The sequence below is a fragment of the Lasioglossum baleicum genome, chromosome 13 (genome assembly GCF_051020765.1).
Source record: "Lasioglossum baleicum chromosome 13, iyLasBale1, whole genome shotgun sequence".
NCBI lineage: Eukaryota > Metazoa > Arthropoda > Insecta > Hymenoptera > Halictidae > Lasioglossum > Lasioglossum baleicum.
The window spans coordinates 15722006-15738010 of record NC_134941.1 but is presented as its reverse complement, the minus strand read 5'-3'; the positions used below and the strand labels follow the sequence as shown (position 1 = coordinate 15738010).

At 40.3% G+C, this 16005-nt stretch overlaps 4 protein-coding genes across 8 annotated transcripts; 3 read left to right on the top strand and 1 right to left on the bottom strand.

Moving 5' to 3' along the window:
- Positions 1-1273: 1273 nt before the first annotated feature.
- On the bottom strand, positions 1274-6986 carry LOC143215072 (uncharacterized). Of its 3 annotated transcripts, none has more exons than XM_076436833.1 (6): positions 6469-6986; positions 6202-6338; positions 5334-5668; positions 3324-3563; positions 2693-3079; positions 1274-2537 (listed from the first exon to the last, which is right to left on the bottom strand). In XM_076436833.1, exons 4-6 carry the CDS (start codon positions 3558-3560, stop codon positions 1806-1808), a joined length of 1356 nt encoding a protein of 451 aa, XP_076292948.1. In that variant the 5' UTR covers positions 3561-3563; positions 5334-5668; positions 6202-6338; positions 6469-6986; the 3' UTR covers positions 1274-1805. The 3 variants fall into 3 exon arrangements, with proteins under 3 accessions (XP_076292948.1, XP_076292950.1, XP_076292949.1); XM_076436835.1 differs by having other exon boundaries at positions 6261-6338; XM_076436834.1 differs by lacking the exon at positions 6469-6986 and having other exon boundaries at positions 6202-6419.
- Positions 6726-8953, top strand: Bug (thioredoxin domain-containing protein bug). Of its 3 annotated transcripts, none has more exons than XM_076436844.1 (4): positions 6726-6888; positions 7756-8051; positions 8121-8356; positions 8447-8953. In XM_076436844.1, exons 1-4 carry the CDS (start codon positions 6741-6743, stop codon positions 8799-8801), a joined length of 1035 nt encoding a protein of 344 aa, XP_076292959.1. In that variant the 5' UTR covers positions 6726-6740; the 3' UTR covers positions 8802-8953. The 3 variants fall into 3 exon arrangements, with proteins under 3 accessions (XP_076292959.1, XP_076292961.1, XP_076292960.1); XM_076436846.1 differs by lacking the exon at positions 6726-6888 and adding an exon at positions 7071-7366; XM_076436845.1 differs by lacking the exon at positions 6726-6888 and adding an exon at positions 7386-7630.
- A 733-nt stretch (positions 8954-9686) lies between these two features.
- On the top strand, positions 9687-13794 carry LOC143215061 (uncharacterized). The gene is made up of 7 exons (XM_076436810.1): positions 9687-10404; positions 10466-10568; positions 10644-10960; positions 11033-11401; positions 11485-11839; positions 11930-12234; positions 12307-13794. The coding sequence occupies exons 1-7, from the start codon at positions 10144-10146 to the stop codon at positions 12856-12858; spliced, it is 2262 nt and encodes a 753-aa protein (XP_076292925.1). The 5' UTR covers positions 9687-10143; the 3' UTR covers positions 12859-13794.
- A 190-nt stretch (positions 13795-13984) lies between these two features.
- On the top strand, positions 13985-15999 carry LOC143215095 (neuropeptide Y receptor type 2). Its single transcript, XM_076436875.1, has 5 exons — positions 13985-14467; positions 14545-14954; positions 15033-15258; positions 15328-15530; positions 15684-15999. Exons 1-5 carry the CDS (start codon positions 14369-14371, stop codon positions 15967-15969), a joined length of 1224 nt encoding a protein of 407 aa, XP_076292990.1. The 5' UTR covers positions 13985-14368; the 3' UTR covers positions 15970-15999.
- The last annotated feature ends 6 nt before the right edge of the window (positions 16000-16005 follow it).

Genomic DNA, 16005 nt, shown 5'->3' with positions numbered 1-16005 from the left:
ATCAACCGATAATTTATTAATTACTCGCTTCACAGCAATAATTTATAAACTTTAGCGATTGGAGAATACAAGGTGGACCTCCTGCTACTTTCACATATAGTTTTTCATTGGGTGTTGTTAGTTTTTGAATAGTTATTAACAATTTTCTGGACCACTGTCCAGAAGTGAGCAAGAAAAATATTGACACCATCTTAATAATAAATTAGTTTGTCACTCTCCGGTCCTAATTTGCGAAGATTTATGATCGAAGAAACTAGAATAGATCTCTAGCAACGATCTAGTAGCAACTGTTTGTCGATCCGACAGGCATTTAATTAGTTATTAATAATTGTTGCAGAGGGTACTTGTTTCCCCTATGCCCGTAACGTGTTAGACGAGGAGAGGTTGAATGTGCGACAAGGATAGAGAGAGTGGCGCGCGACAGTGGTGCCATCTCTGGGACAAGTTGTGAACTATTTTCCCCGATGTGTAAAACGCTTCTGCGGCGCTTAGAATCTCCTGATAATACCAGGAGCACATGCCAAGCAAGGAGGTATCCGAGTAACCGACAAGGACAGACTTATGCAATTGATGGAGAGCGAGAAGGGCAGACATAGACCGCTTTCTCTCATCTATCAAATCACTAATTACTGGCTTCACAGCAACAATTTATAAACTTTAGCGTTTGGAGAATACGAGGCAGACCTAATGCTACTTTCACGTATAGTTTTTGATTAGATTTTGTTACTTGTTAAATAGTTATCAACAATTTTCCGAGCCTCTGCCCAGAAATGACCTCGAAAATCTTCACACAATTATCTCAAATAATTTATTTTGGGACTTTCCAGACATAATATGTGAAGATTTGTAATTGGGGAAACTAGAATAGATCATTGGCAACATTCCAGTAGGGATTTTGTATATATCTACATTTTTTTATTAGCTACGGTACTAAATCGAACATTGGAAGTGAAAATGGTATGTGGCACCACCTGTACGAATGAATCGAACTAAAATTTGGCGAACAGTTTGAGCGTTTTGCCACTACATTCAGTGGCGCTATTTTGAGATTTTCGAGGAAATGGTACATGGCGCCACCTGAGCGAATGAGTCGAACTAAAATTTGGCTAACAGAGTTTGAGCATTTTTCCGCTATGTCCTTTGACGCTGTACAGAGGCCTTTCAGGAGCAGATGAATCTTGCCGGAATTAGCATTGCATTTTATGAGGTGAGCGGCAAGAATCATCTGCGGCTGGATAAATTCACACATTGCATGTAGTCAAATGAAGATAAACATTATTATTTATTAGTTAAATCCTTTTATTCGCTCACTGTATGTACATTTCACAAAATTAGACGACATTCGTTGTTTGAGAAAGTGAAACATATAAAATGAATCAATATTTGAACATCTGTTTAACAATTAATATATGCATATTACAAATAAAATTTTACACACATGACAATATATAAAATACAGATTAATTTAATATACAAACTGTACATATATATATTATCATTGCACTTATATAATAACATCTATAAATAATAAAGAAAGCCACTAATGCTACTTATTGCACGAAACAGCATACATAATTTGCCATAATGTATACATATAGTAATCTACCACCTTGCGTTTCAAACACAGTCTACCGTATCCAATTCTATACTATGTATATGTATATATAATTGTCAAGACTAGACATATAGATACAAAAAAATACCGTGACTCTGGCTTCTCTTGAATTTTCACAATGTCTCTAAGTTGTGCTCGATTACAAACTTCTCTAACGATAAGACAAACTAACAAACACACATACAGTGTTTTATCCGTAGCTAATAGTGTAGCCCATAGAGATCATCAGAGTTTCTTTGATAGCAGGATGCAGTTGTCGTTCTATAAACTTAGTGAGAGCCTGGCTTGCTCCTCTGAGGAACACGTCCTCCATTTCTCTAGCTACATGTTCTTTCGACTGCCACCCTCTGCTATCATTTTCGAAATCAAGTGGAAATATACTATCCAACTGATCATCAGCATACAACTGTCTATTTTCTTTCGGATCCTCTCCGTTTCGATAGCTATTCTCTCTTTTGAAATTATTTTTCGGCTCGCTGTCGTTCAAGCTCCGCAGAAAGCTCTCTGTTCTATTCTCCAAGGTATTCCGATGATCGCTGGTACAATTGTTAGTCTCGTTCGTTCTCGATCTCTTGCTGGACAACGCTCTTGCGAAATCCTGCGGCGTGATTGTCTCCATGGATCTAGAGATCCTCTCGTGATCACCGGTTTCCTGACCGGTTTCGACAGATCCTGGAAAGTGGCGAACGCTCGACGAACCCTCGAGGACGTCGGATTCGGACAGGGACCTTCTGTCGCGAGGCAACGACTTGGTCAGCCACACGTTCTTCCGCCAGATGCCCAATTTTGAAACCGGCGGTCTCAGGAAACGAGAATGACGAGTCTCGTTCGGTATCACAACATCCACCTCTTTCGACACGCCTATCAGCTGGCGGGGTTCCGCTGCCTCGTAATCGTCGTTCTGCGTTACAGGCGCAATGTACTGTACAACATGTTAAAAAGATCAGTTGTTAAAATCAATGATACATTTTCAATTGATTAAAATCATGAAAGAAAGAAAGAAAGAAGATTTTACTGGGCTCCTGTTTCTCTTCCAATCGACGCCCATCATTCTTATTTTGCCTAACGGTTCTTTACCTCGTCTCGAGGAGGATTGTTAAACGGCGGCCACTTGTCTTGCCTCTTGATTTGTTTGTCCAACCTTCTAGCCTGGCAGCCATAAGCGTAGATCGATGCGAATCTCGGCTCGAGAAAGCTGGACTCGGTTCGAATTCTCATCTGTCCTCTGCCTCTAGCGATTGGGCTGGTTAAAAAATCGATTCCCGCGCGTCTTAATCGTAGACTCATCCTGCAGGACTCGGCTGGGATCGGTGGCCGATGATCTCGGGGCATGAGCGATACCAAACCGGAAACGGAGAGGTCGTTGAACATGACGCGGGTTTGCAGAGAATTGTTGTTCGGCTCGTAGACGCATTTCTCCACCCTGGCCCATGGGGATCCTGTGTCTCTGGCGCCTTGCGGTAGCTGAAAATTACAGTAAAGTATTTTAGAGTTAAGTTATTAGAGTAAAGTAAAGTAAAAAAACTGTATTGCCCTAATAAGTATTCTCTGTTTGCGAGGCACGCAGAGCAGTTCTTTTCAATTGCGGTTTCAGGTACGCGGTTTTACGTGTGAAATGAAATGACTGTACCGAAGGAAACGCGCGATACACGTTCTAAACCGGCTGCGGCCTAGCAGACTTTAATGCGATTTGCGCAATAAATATTACTTTAACAGCAATCCGGGAGACTGACATCTCAAGTGGTGCAGAACGAAGTTCTTGCTGATAAGATGCGCCCGGTTCCTCCTCCTCCAGTCGATTTCTTCTGCTGGAATCTCTATGGAGCGCATCCAAGGCACGTTCCAGCCTTCCACCGCAGGCCTCCCAGTTGGCGATGCTTGTGCGAGCGAACCTGATCGACGATAACACCAGCAACAACGGTGCGGAAAGCTTGAATGCCAACATCACCTGTGAACACGACAAATACGAACAGAAAATAAAGAACGGCTGCGGAGAATACGAGGAAAAGTAAAACGGAGAAATTGATGAACAGCTTAAAATTCGATTAGGAGAAAGATACGCGAACGTTGGTCGCTGAAGATAGAGAAGATGCCATCTACGTGCGGCCAGTGCCATTAAAACATCTCCACCGGGCATATCCTGTAGAAACTCAGTGAATTCGAGCCGCTGAAACAGAGCATGAATGCGTCTTCCTTCCGTCTGTTTCAGCGACAATCGGGTGAAAACCAGGAAGCATAATTCGAACGGCGCGGCGCTTGTTCAACACAAGCCGTCTCTATTGTCCTGCTCGATTGTTATTAATTCTGTGCTATCCCTATCGCCGTGATTCTCATTGATTTTAGGAAGCTCGTATCTATCTCTTTAGTTCTCCTGATTCAACTGCGCGAGAATTCTCTACAACACGGGCTCCCAAGTTTTTATTCGACATCTTTCAGTTTCCTTTATGCTCGGCGAATAACTGTTCGAATGCTCTTTGATCTTTCGCAATTCTGCTTTTGTTTTCTCCGCGAGATGTTCGTCGATTGCAACGAAATTGCGCTGTGAACTTTTTCGTCTCAAACAAGGTTAAATGCTTAATTAGTTTTTGTAAGCCAAACGATCACTTCCACGCTACTATAATGTGTATAGTATATTCATTTTACCGGGCACGCGGTACGCGGTACGTGCACACCGTTGCGGAAAACAATGCAGAATTTCCCAGAGGCGCAACGCGCGAGAGAGTTCCCCAATTTCCTAATTGGCCGATATTGAAACGCAACAGGGCCGCATACACTTACGCGAAGAGCGGTGCCGGAGGCCAGAAGAGGTGCAACAACGCAACGCAATACTTTTTACGACTCCAGATTCCAGATACGAAATCTCATCATTGTTTCCCGAGGAGTGAATGAATCTCGGCCGAATAAGGCCAGTGCTCCACTTATTTTTCTATGCTAATACACAGCGAGAACGGAACAACAACTTCGGTGAGTCCAGATTTCGTTGCCAGACGATTTTACGGTTCGATAACCGACACGAAGGATTTTGTAACTTTTTCTCGCGAAAACATTGTTTCTGTTCCGCATCGGATTCTTTTTCTACGGATCGAATCGTCGAGAAAAGCTTCTATCCTATATTAAAAAGGAAACGTAGACCTCGACATTGCGCTCGTGTCTATAGTAATAAATACAATGAGCTAGCAGATTTACCAAGGAATTACCACGAATTAGAATTGTTATCAATTAAGACTTTTCTCGATTTACTCCAGTTTCATTTTTCATTTTAACACTTTAATTACTCCTAATACAGCTGGCCAACTCAACGTCTTCAAGCCAAAAGCGATCGAATATCAACGTCCACAAAAAACAATTGAAAAAGTGTCGTTTGAACCATATGTATAAGCAGATCGATTAGAAGCTTCTCAAGGAATATGTATATCGAGCAAATACAAAATCTACATAGACCAGTACAGTCTCCTCATTCGTATAAGCTAGAGCAAACTAGCAGCTTCGAATAATCGATAGTTCGAACGTTAATCGACAATACGCTTTTCAATGACTAGCTGTATTTGCGAAGAAATTATTGGATGCCACAACACGTGTCTTTCAGCAAGTCTAAAAAAGAAGATTCTAGTCAACTATACATAGATGCAGCAAAAGGAAAGCGTTTCAGTGATAATCAGCAGGCGTGAAATGCGAGTCGCGAAAGTGAGAGACGTTGATTGATTTTTTCGGTACTTACCGGTGACTCGATCTCGCGATTAATCGAGTAGAAACAGGTGTTAAAGGAGTCTCGATGTTCTTCCGTGAGACGGGAAGAAGAACAGGGTCTTCAGCTTGCGCCTTCGGGGCAAGGCAGATCGAATAACAATGAAAGTGGCTGGATACGCGATACGCGATACGCGCTGCACAGCTCCTACTCCTGCGTCTTTCTTTCCTTGTTCTTCCGGCGCGGCAGCGCGTAGAACACGCTCGAAAGCCGCGAGCTTGATCGTAGCATCGCGTGAGATCGCCGCCGTGAATTTACTCTTTCGTAATTTACAAATCAACTGGTAACTGCTCTGTGCGCACCATCACCTGCAAACAGATCGAGAAATTTCATTTTCAATTGTATGAATTTTTTCGCGCCTCAACCGTAACATCTTGTATAAGTACGGACGACTCTATGTATACAATTTATTTTGTATAACGCATCGTAATCAATTGGGCGTGTTTTACGCTAGGTTTACGAAGCGCGTCGAAATGGCGTTCTAATGTTTTTAATTTACGATTATTGAGATTGTAAAGATGCTATAAAATTGTTTCTATTTATTTTTTAACATTTTCCATAACACTCTAAATATCTAAACCTTTGCGGACGAATGTCATCACATTGACGGCAATGTTATTTTTCTATGATTCAATTCCTAAAGTTACAGACAAATTGCGTACATGATACAATATTATTAGTATACGCAATATATGTATCTTACATTTTTCTCTGAGCACTGATCTACTTCTCTGAGCAATATATTCTTTAATATGTAAAAAAAATCTTCGTTCGCAAAGGGTTAAACGTGTTTAAACTTTAAACAACGCTCGAGAGAATACTTGTAAATCGTGTCTTATACCTGTGTCGAATAAAGGGAGATGTATACAATAGGTAAATACGTTCGAGTATGTAACTGACCCGCGTCGCCTATGACGGTCCGACAGTGACTGAGAAAGTCATTAATCATGAGGTTACACAATGTCATTGTATATGTTTCTGGAACAGAACAGGTGTGTACAGTAAAGTACAGTACAACAAGCTGTTCGAACGCACCGAACGGAACAGATTTTGTTTATACTGTTATCCGAGAGTTGGCAAATACATAATTGACCGTTCAAACAATTACCTGAGAACCTAAAATGCAACGGAAATACACTAAAAACATTATCGTCTTTCGATGTTATCTGTTGAAATAAGAAAAGGTTGGATGTTTTACTTAAAAATGATGAAATTCGTTGAGTCCGTTCAACTTTGGATTGAAGCGAAACGGGCCGAAACGTAACAACAATGCAAATGGCGTCACGTGATGAATCTCCCATATAAATACGTTCATTTGACGCCTCTAACCACCTCTAACAGGGGCGACATATTTTTAAAAAGCTTAAAAATCTCTTATTAATGATTATTGGCAACAACAAAGCACCTTTATCTGTACTTTTTCTTTGCAAATTGATCTTTTATCGTGTCGCGATTACTAATTTCCAGCATTTCTTTTTCTCGAAGTATAAATCAGCGTTGTATACGCCCCTGAGAAGAAAGTCGCGTGGTTCGTGATTTGTTGCATCTCGATATACATATAATAATATAATATAATCACGCAATTTTCCGTCGATACTGGAAATCGACTGGCGAACTTTATTTAGAACAGTCGATCAGTCGATTGTAAATTGTACCTGATTGCACCTGATTGTGTATATGTATATATATATTTACCTCCCTACTGCCTGCTGCTCCCTGCCCTCTGCACCTGTCTGCACCTCTCTGTTCCATGATTCAGAATCAAAATAAAAATAATGCAGAAATTTCTTTATTGCGAGTGTCATCCGGCGACTTACGAGATAACTATGATTGTTCGCTAAAACACTGTGGATGCATGTGAACGCGTATACTTAAATTCATCGAGATTTGAATGCGTCTGTTTCGCAAATATATAAATATATGAGAGACGTGCGTGCAGGTTTTAGGTTATGTACATAAGATGTTTTCCCCTAGAAGGAACTTTTGTTTATTTGTCATAGTTTTAGGTGAAGTGCCAATATCTTTTTCTTCATGTTCTCAGTAACAAATAGACTGCGGATATTTATGGAAATTATTTTCCAAACTATTCTTTTTAATACGTGTTTTCGTTAACCTGTTAACCGGATGTTTTTCCGGCCATGAAAAGATCAAAGACGATTAACGATGATTCGACAATTAATACGCGATCTAATTTATGCTGCTCGTTTATGTTACAGGTATTAGGGTAAAATTAGATCGGAGAATGAAAACGAAAAATAGTTGGTTAACAGGTTAAAGTCTTCATATTTACGTATAAATATGTATATTACATGCCCCCCAACATATTTGCTATAAATTCATAAAATCTGCAGTCTACTAAGAAGAAATCACTACTAACTTTCTTTCACTTATTTAGCTCAGGCAATAGTCGTCCTTGGACAAGCGGACGAAGGAGAAATAGCGCAGACAATCTTGTTCGAAAACCAAGATCAAAAAGTGGAATCCGAGGTGGAATCCTCAGAGTCTAAAAACTCAAACGAAAAATCTGAATCTAAATCCGACACAGAACCTGTGATAACTTCTATGGACCCTGTAATAGTAAAACCTGAAGAAGTAAATGCAACCATCGAAACGAATGTAACATTAAACAATTCTTCTTCAAATGTAACTAAAGTGAATTGTTTAACGGACGCAGTTTATGGACCAGTAGAGGTGAGATATCGAATCAATAGAGTATCGTCTGTGTAAAGTTTGCAGGTACTATTCGTAATTTGATTACAGATCGTCAACGCGACTAGTTTAATGAAGTTGTTGATCTTGGAACCCGGACCGCCGAACAGAAGCAGGAATAACAAAGAAAATAAACCCTGGTATCAGGTACCGGGAACATGTATAATAGTACTATTTTATGCAAGATGGTGTGTATTTAGTAGCCAAGCCGCACCACATTTTAACGCGTTGCCACGTTCGTTTCCACACATCAAAGCAGTGGCGATCGATGCTATGAAATACCAAATGTAATGCCCTGTGATTTGTTACTTCTACGAACAGTGTCTCGTTGAAGAAAATTGAATCTAATCGATGTACTATGTTGTGCTCTCTTACAGCTTCAACGCTCAATATGGAATTGTCGGAGTACCCACCCTGATGTTGATTCATAATGGAAAACCAGTGGCGAAATTTAACGACAATGTCTACACATTAGAGTCTTTCTCCAAATTTATAACTTACATAACTAATCTACAACCGAACGGATCATTGTACGTCACATCATTGGACTTTGCTGGTCCGGTGTCTAGCACACCGTCGAACGAAACAGATTACTGTTTAGTACTCTCGTGGGTCTTTATCGCTGCCTGTGCTCTCTATTTCATATTTCAAAGTAGTTGGTGGGAACAGTTCGTCGAACTAGTTATGAACACGTGGCTTGAAAGCGATGTGCAACATGAACACGCTGACTAAAGTATCGCAGAGAGACTGCTCGTCTCTTACTCGTAACTTACGGTATTAAAAAGTTTATTCGATCGCGTGATGCTACTTGTGGTGATTCTAATGAAGACCGTGTAAATATGTCCTATTAAATAAGAATAATAAATATTGCTTTCGGAATCGTTTTCCTACATTCTTCTATTACATCTTACACTGTCCCTAATTAGACTGCGGATCTTTATGTATTTATAACAAAAATGAGTAGGTGTAATTTAAAGCGGTGGAAACAGAAGAATTTAAGAATTCTGTTATATTATTTTCAACCTTTTATCCATATCGACAAAGAAAATCAATTTCTGTTTCACTCCCGTCTGTTATAATTAGACTGCGGGTCTTTATGCATTTATGGCTTATGGAAATTTTCAAACAATTCTAGAATATAAAATTCGATAGAATTCTCAATACTATTTTTATTTGTTTCAGATCTACAAAGAGAGTGCTCCCATTTAAAATAGGATTTAATTTCATTGCACTTTCTTAAAATTTGTCTATAAAAATTCAGTCTAGTTATAATTCAGGTAAAACATTTTTATTTTGCATAAAGACCCGCTGTCTATACAGTAATTAACGTATAAACTTCCTGTAAAAATGAGAAGAGACATTGGGACAATCACGGGAAGTTTCGCAATTGCAAAGTTCATTCAAACGGAACACGAAAACATCGCGCGCCTCTTATCGATAAAACATCTATTTATATCGCTATTGATCGCTATCAATGGCTATTATCAAATTCCATATTTCTGGTATCGTTCGAAACAATACTACATATTTAAAAACCGTGGTAAAACGTGTTCCCTATCGTTCGTTTTCCGTCGAAATCATAATTATAGTGAAAATAACGAGGCACGGATTTGACCGTCGTAGTTCTACTCCGAAACTCGCATGTAATGGCCGACTTCGCGATTCACTTATCACTTCCCTAACTTCATGATTGTTGTGTGCGGCATTTGTTTGCGCTGAAGTTCGTCTCTAATGAGTTTTGTTATTGCAGTTATTGCGGAGACGAGGTGCTGTGTGATTTTGTGGAAAGGGATTCGTTCGACATAGGCGAAGGTTTCACGAGGCGATCGAGTCCCTGGAGGAAACAACATGACATTGTTCGGTATCCGGACACGTTCGAGCAATTTCACTGATCTTTGTGATTCGACGTCAGGTTAGGTTTTCATCGGAGGGAAGCCGGTTCGGTTTTTGAGTTAACGCTACTTAAATAGGGTAGGCTAGCGCGAAAACATCGAATCCCATTAATACGTGAACAAAGGGTCAGATTAGAGTCAACAACGACCCTTAACAAGGCAAACGTCTACACGAAAAAGATATGGGATCGTTGAATCTCGTTTGTCCAATGTGCTGTGGAGAAACCTTTAACAATCCACAGTCATTGAAGTATCATTTATTGAGCATGACGGACAACCTATACTGTCCTGGCTGTTCGCAACGTTCCGACTCCGTAATGGCACTTATCCAACACTTGGATCGCTGTGGACAGACCGTCGATCCAGAGGAATCGCACAACGACAAGGAAGAGTCTACGCGTAAAATTCAACAAGAATCCGAAGCAGATACAACAGTACTAATGGTTTGTATAAAGACCTGACTTTATCTCGACTGTGATCTGTACTCGATAATTCTTGTTTCAGGATACCAACGTCGAAGGTATAGATCAAAGTTTCCTAGCAACTGTAAACGATAGTGGAATTATGATAGTCGGGGGGCCTCAAACTATACAAGTCGATGAAAATGGTGTGTAGAACTCCTAATCGAATCTATGTTAATTCTATTTGAGTATTTGAGTATTGCTTCTAACAAACGTATTAGGAGAGATCAAAGTCGTAGAGAAAATGGACACGGAAGAGGCGCGGATGGAGCAAAACTCTTTGGAGTTTAAGATGACAGAGAAAGTTCCTAGTACCAGCAAGAAGGACAAAACTTCCTTGACCCAGGACCACATCGTAACTATATCGGCAGCCGAGACGGAAGATAAGGATGGAAATAAAAATATAATTACCATTCTACCCGAGGGTTCGGAGCTCCTCGATGGTAACACAGGTGCTCTGATAAATATGGACCACATAAATGATGTAGGCGAATTAGACGAGGACGGGTTGTTACATGTGAAAGAAGAACTCTGCGAGGTATAAACAGGAGTTGAAATTTTCAAGTTTACGCGACTTGTTCAACTGAATGCGATTATTTCACTTTAACAGTTAGAACCGGAAGCTGTTTACAGTTGTACCAGCTGTGATATGAGTTTCAATTCGGTCGTCGAGCATATAAAGCAATATCACGACGGCCAAGAGGTGTTGCTGGAGATAGCTGACCAATTAGACGATCTTCCTACCATACCCATGGCTAATGCCCAACCGGCAGAGTCAGGAAGCGCAGTGAACACGAGACAAAGGCAAAGCATGAATACGCTACGCACAGAGGAGTGCGTAGACAGCGAAGGAAGACTGTACACACGAAAAGTTGTGCAAATAGAAAGGTTTTGGGACAGAGCCCCTGCCCAAACGTCTTTGCAGTCGACCAAGGCTCCGATGATAGAAAAGTTCTTTTCTAACGTGGAAGGAGTAAAAGTAGGAGGACGAACTCGTACTTGCCCCCTCAACACGTTCATTTAAACTGAGTCTCCTTTCAACTGAACAAATTGTGATTTCAGGTACGCGAGAAGAGATTGGCGGCAGCGCCAATGAGAATGTACAGATGCAATCAGTGCCTTCAACAGTTCTCGAAATTGGGCAACTTCCGAGTGCACGCGTGTCTTCACGGCAACAATCGTTGCGACAGCTGCGATCAAACGTTCGCTACGCCGAAAGCGTTGCAACTGCACGCGAAGGTTCACGAGGGTGAACCGGACCCGAATCAAAAGACGTTTGTATGCGAAACATGCGGTACAGAGTTCTGTTCGCATAAAAGCTTGCGCTTGCATTCTCGGATGCACGCGCCGGTTAGAGCAAGACACGTCGATGCACCCGAGGGAACACCCAGCGCTACGTTCACGTGTCCCGAGTGCGGTAACGCGATGATTCTTTGCTTTCTAACTGTTTCTTTACTGCCCAGTAAATCGTAGTGCTTCGAGTAGAATTAATAAATTGTACTTGCAGGCAAGACATTAGCAGAATCGTACAAGGAAGCGCACATGGCACTGCACACCGGAGACTCTGTAACTTGTACAGTTTGCAACCGGAAGTTCGATTCCGCTGATAGTTTAGCAATGCATGCAGCGGTGCACACGGAGCTCAGTCAATCGCATTCTCCGACGCCGCCCGCGACGGAAACCATGACCACGGAACCCACGGAAAATCAAAAGCCTTATCAGTGCCAGCACTGTGGTCGTAGATTCACGAGACCCCATGAGAAAGTGAAGCATGAACGGATTCACACTGGGGAAAAGCCACATGCGTGCGAAGTGAGTAGAAATACATATGTAGATAAATGCAAGCGATATACAACAATACATTCAATTCCTATTTGCGAACAGGTGTGCGGGAAAACGTTTCGTGTTTCGTATTGTTTGACTTTGCACATGAGGACGCATACCGGGGTGAGACCTTACGGATGCCAGCATTGCGGCAAGAGATTCAAGGCTTCCTCTGTATACAATCATCATTTGCTGACGCACGGCGAGGAGCGCGCTTACACTTGTCCGTATTGTCCGAAAACGTTTAAAACGCGTGTTCAATTAGCGGGCCACAAGAACAGCCACACGAAACCGTTCCGGTGCACCGAGTGTTCCCGGCCGTTCGCTTCATTGTACGCCGCGCGTGCTCACATACAGACACACAAGAAGGACAACAATTTGAAATTTAGTTGTTACGTTTGTGGTGCATCGTACGGCAGAGCGTTCGCATTGAAGGATCACCTGAAACAACACGGCACAGATATATTGGCTCCTCCGGAACCAGCGAGAGAAGAAGAGGTTCACGAAGGAGAGGATTTCTTGTTGGCAGAGGAAGAAGTGGAGGACGATGAATTAGTCATTCCCTCTCCTTTGCCAGTTGAACAGTCGTCGGAAGCCGAGGACACGGAATGAGACTATGGAAGCTAGTCAAAATGTTTGTTATAAAATTGTAGTTTAATATTGTTCAATATACCGCTAAATGTAATATCGAATAATTTCCTATTTTACGTAGAACTCGGGACTCTGAAGACTATGTATTGGCAGAATTTGTTTATTCGCGGGCTGAATTTAGAACTATGAAATTTTTTAATTCTAAAAGACGAACATTCTAATACAAACTGCTGTGACTAGTGATGAGATATCAGATATAATAGTATTGGTCTGTAAATATCGTATTTCGAATTTGTACATCCTCATTTGGGTACTGTATGGACTAGAGAAATGTTAAATACGAATTAGCGATTGTACTATGACGAACTATAATTTTTAATTGTGCCTATTTAATAATATAGGGGAGTAAAATAGAATTTATATTATTTATTTCTTAATCTATTTTAACGTGTTACGTTCCGTTCCGTTTCTTGCAAATGCGATTCCCTAGAATTTCCATTTTTTTTCTCTCTTCGTGTTTCTTCGCTTCCCAATTATTCATTTATTCGATATTGATCCAAAGGAAGTCGTGTAATAAAATATTATTTTCAACTCCGGACAAAATGTAAAATCTAGTAGAGATCAAAGATTAATTTTATCTTTACATTAAGTTCCATTGATGTTAGAATTTATGATACTGTAAAAATACAGGTGTATTCATGTAAACTGTTTTGTACAGAATTTACGATTTGAATTAATTCTATTCTTTTAAGGAGGAACCACAATACTTGTTACCACTGAAAACGACGCAGAACTATTTACTCACGTAACTTAAAACATTCTCAGAGCATGATATTTATATATTTTTCATATACATGTAGAAACAACAGAATGCAACATATTCTGTATATTTGTATCTTATTCTTTGAAAATTATAATAATAAAACGTTCATCCAGATAGTTCTGGGTACGACTGATTAGGAAGTAATCAATCAAGTACAAATAAACGCGAAGAGTCTAATATCAGATATATTAATACAAAAGATAATAGAGTCATCATAGAAAATTTGTATTTTTATTTGAATGTGAACGTGCCAAATTTCTATACTTGTATATAAGAGATATAAACGAATTCAATCTTTACTAAAAAAAAAAAAATTATTGTACAGTGTAAAACACGCGTGTGCACATATTTGCAACCAAATAAAAATATAGTTAATAGTATCAATAGTGTTATCATAAATAATCCATTGATGACTTCTCCGATGCAGTAGATAAATCAAGTATTTACACAGTGATTATATCAGAATTTTCTATTCTGATAAATCATATTTTCTCACCCTTTTTTAATGTACTCGCTAGAAGAGATATCCGAGCATGCAAATACATCTATTATAGTTACTGTATCTCGAGAGCTGTGCAAACAGACTCGCTGCTAATGCTAATGGGACATCTGCTGTGTTCATGTTAAGTTCTTACAATTACGATTGTTGTGCCAGTAGTCTATCGGAACGCATGTTGCACTCTCGCAGCGAAAGCAACTATAAACAACATGGAAGTTTCAACGTTAGAGAATAGAAGTATGGTCTTAGATGTGCAATGGAATTTTCATGCGGAACACCCGTACGAAATAGCCACCGCCGATTCAGAAGTACAACTCCGCTTCTACTAGCAATAATTCATCTACTAATTTTACGGAGTAAGACTGACAAATCTATGGGTTCTCAGTGGGAAGACATCGACACCAGCAAATATCCGTTCCCTGGAGAGATTTGGGTGATAAAGCCTGCATGGAAAGTGGCTGTAAAAATTCTTTGTCTTTTACCAATCATCGTCATCGGATCTCTAGCTAACAGCGGCTTGATTTACGTAGTGGTCAAGAAAAAATCCCTTCGAACCACTACCAATCTCTTAATCGTGAACATGTGCATCGCAGACTTGGGCATCTGCGTAATATGCCCGTGGATGTTCCTCTGCATAGATCTATTTCAGAATTACATTTTGGAAGAGATCGGCTGTCGTCTGGATGGACCATTAGTTCATGCACTGACGTTGGTAGCCGTCTTCAATCTGAGTGCGATAAGTTATGATCGTGTCTCCACAATTGTATTCAATTGTTCGGGACACCTATCGAAGAGGTAGTAAAACAAAGTATCAGTAAAATAACAAATTCAGGATGGCGTATATAAATACGCATTGTACTTGTCTGTTCGAAGGGTGACCTACATGTTGCTCTTCGCTACTTGGATCTCTGCTGTTGCTGTCGCTACTCCTTTGGCCTATTTCAGACATTATTATAAAAGACAATGGAAAAATTATTCGGAAGCTTACTGCACCGAAGACACGGTGCTAGTCTATCCGTACTGGCACATATTCGCTAGCTTGAGTGTCTGGGCACCGCTGACCATCATGGCAATATGTTATTCAGCTATTCTAATTAAAGTATTGATCCAAGAGCTCTCTTGTATTCGATAAGCAAACGAATTAGAACTTTATACCGTGTTTTTACAGCTAGATCGCTACGAGTCTCAAGCGCTAAGAAGTAAATTTCCTATAGTAGTCAAGTACAAAGGCAAAGTAGCACGAGTGCTCGCTCTTATAGTTTTAGCGTTCATAATATGTCGCGTACCGTTCACAGCGTTAATAATTACAAGGGCCCAATTATTGCAAGGAACATCTAAACCGGGACAAGCAGAAGCTATGTACCCACTGTGGTAAATATTTCTGAAACATCATGATACTACGGTCAGTCTCATAATTGACGGAACACACTCTAAATTAGATTTGAAAAGTTATTCTGATTTAAAGCGTGGACCATCAATTATGGGACTGACTATACAAAATACATAATACAACTTGTATTACAGGTATGTAAGCAGGTACCTGGTGTTCGTCAACGCAGCCATAAACCCTTTGTTGTACGGTTGTAGCAGCAGCTCGCTGAGAAAGGAGTTAGCACAGTGTTCCTCTACATCCTGGTTCATCCGTAAAAAGAAAGAGCACGAGTCAAAACCGTGCAGCGTCTCACACTTGAAATCGGATCGTTTCCATGGTTTAAGACCACGCTCTCCTTGCATAGGAATGGACTATAACGAAAGAGCTACAAAACCAAAGAGAGAGAATGTATCTACCGTTAGAACAAATCTAAACTGAACTCAAATTTAGTTTGCAAATAGTGCAGCATCGGTA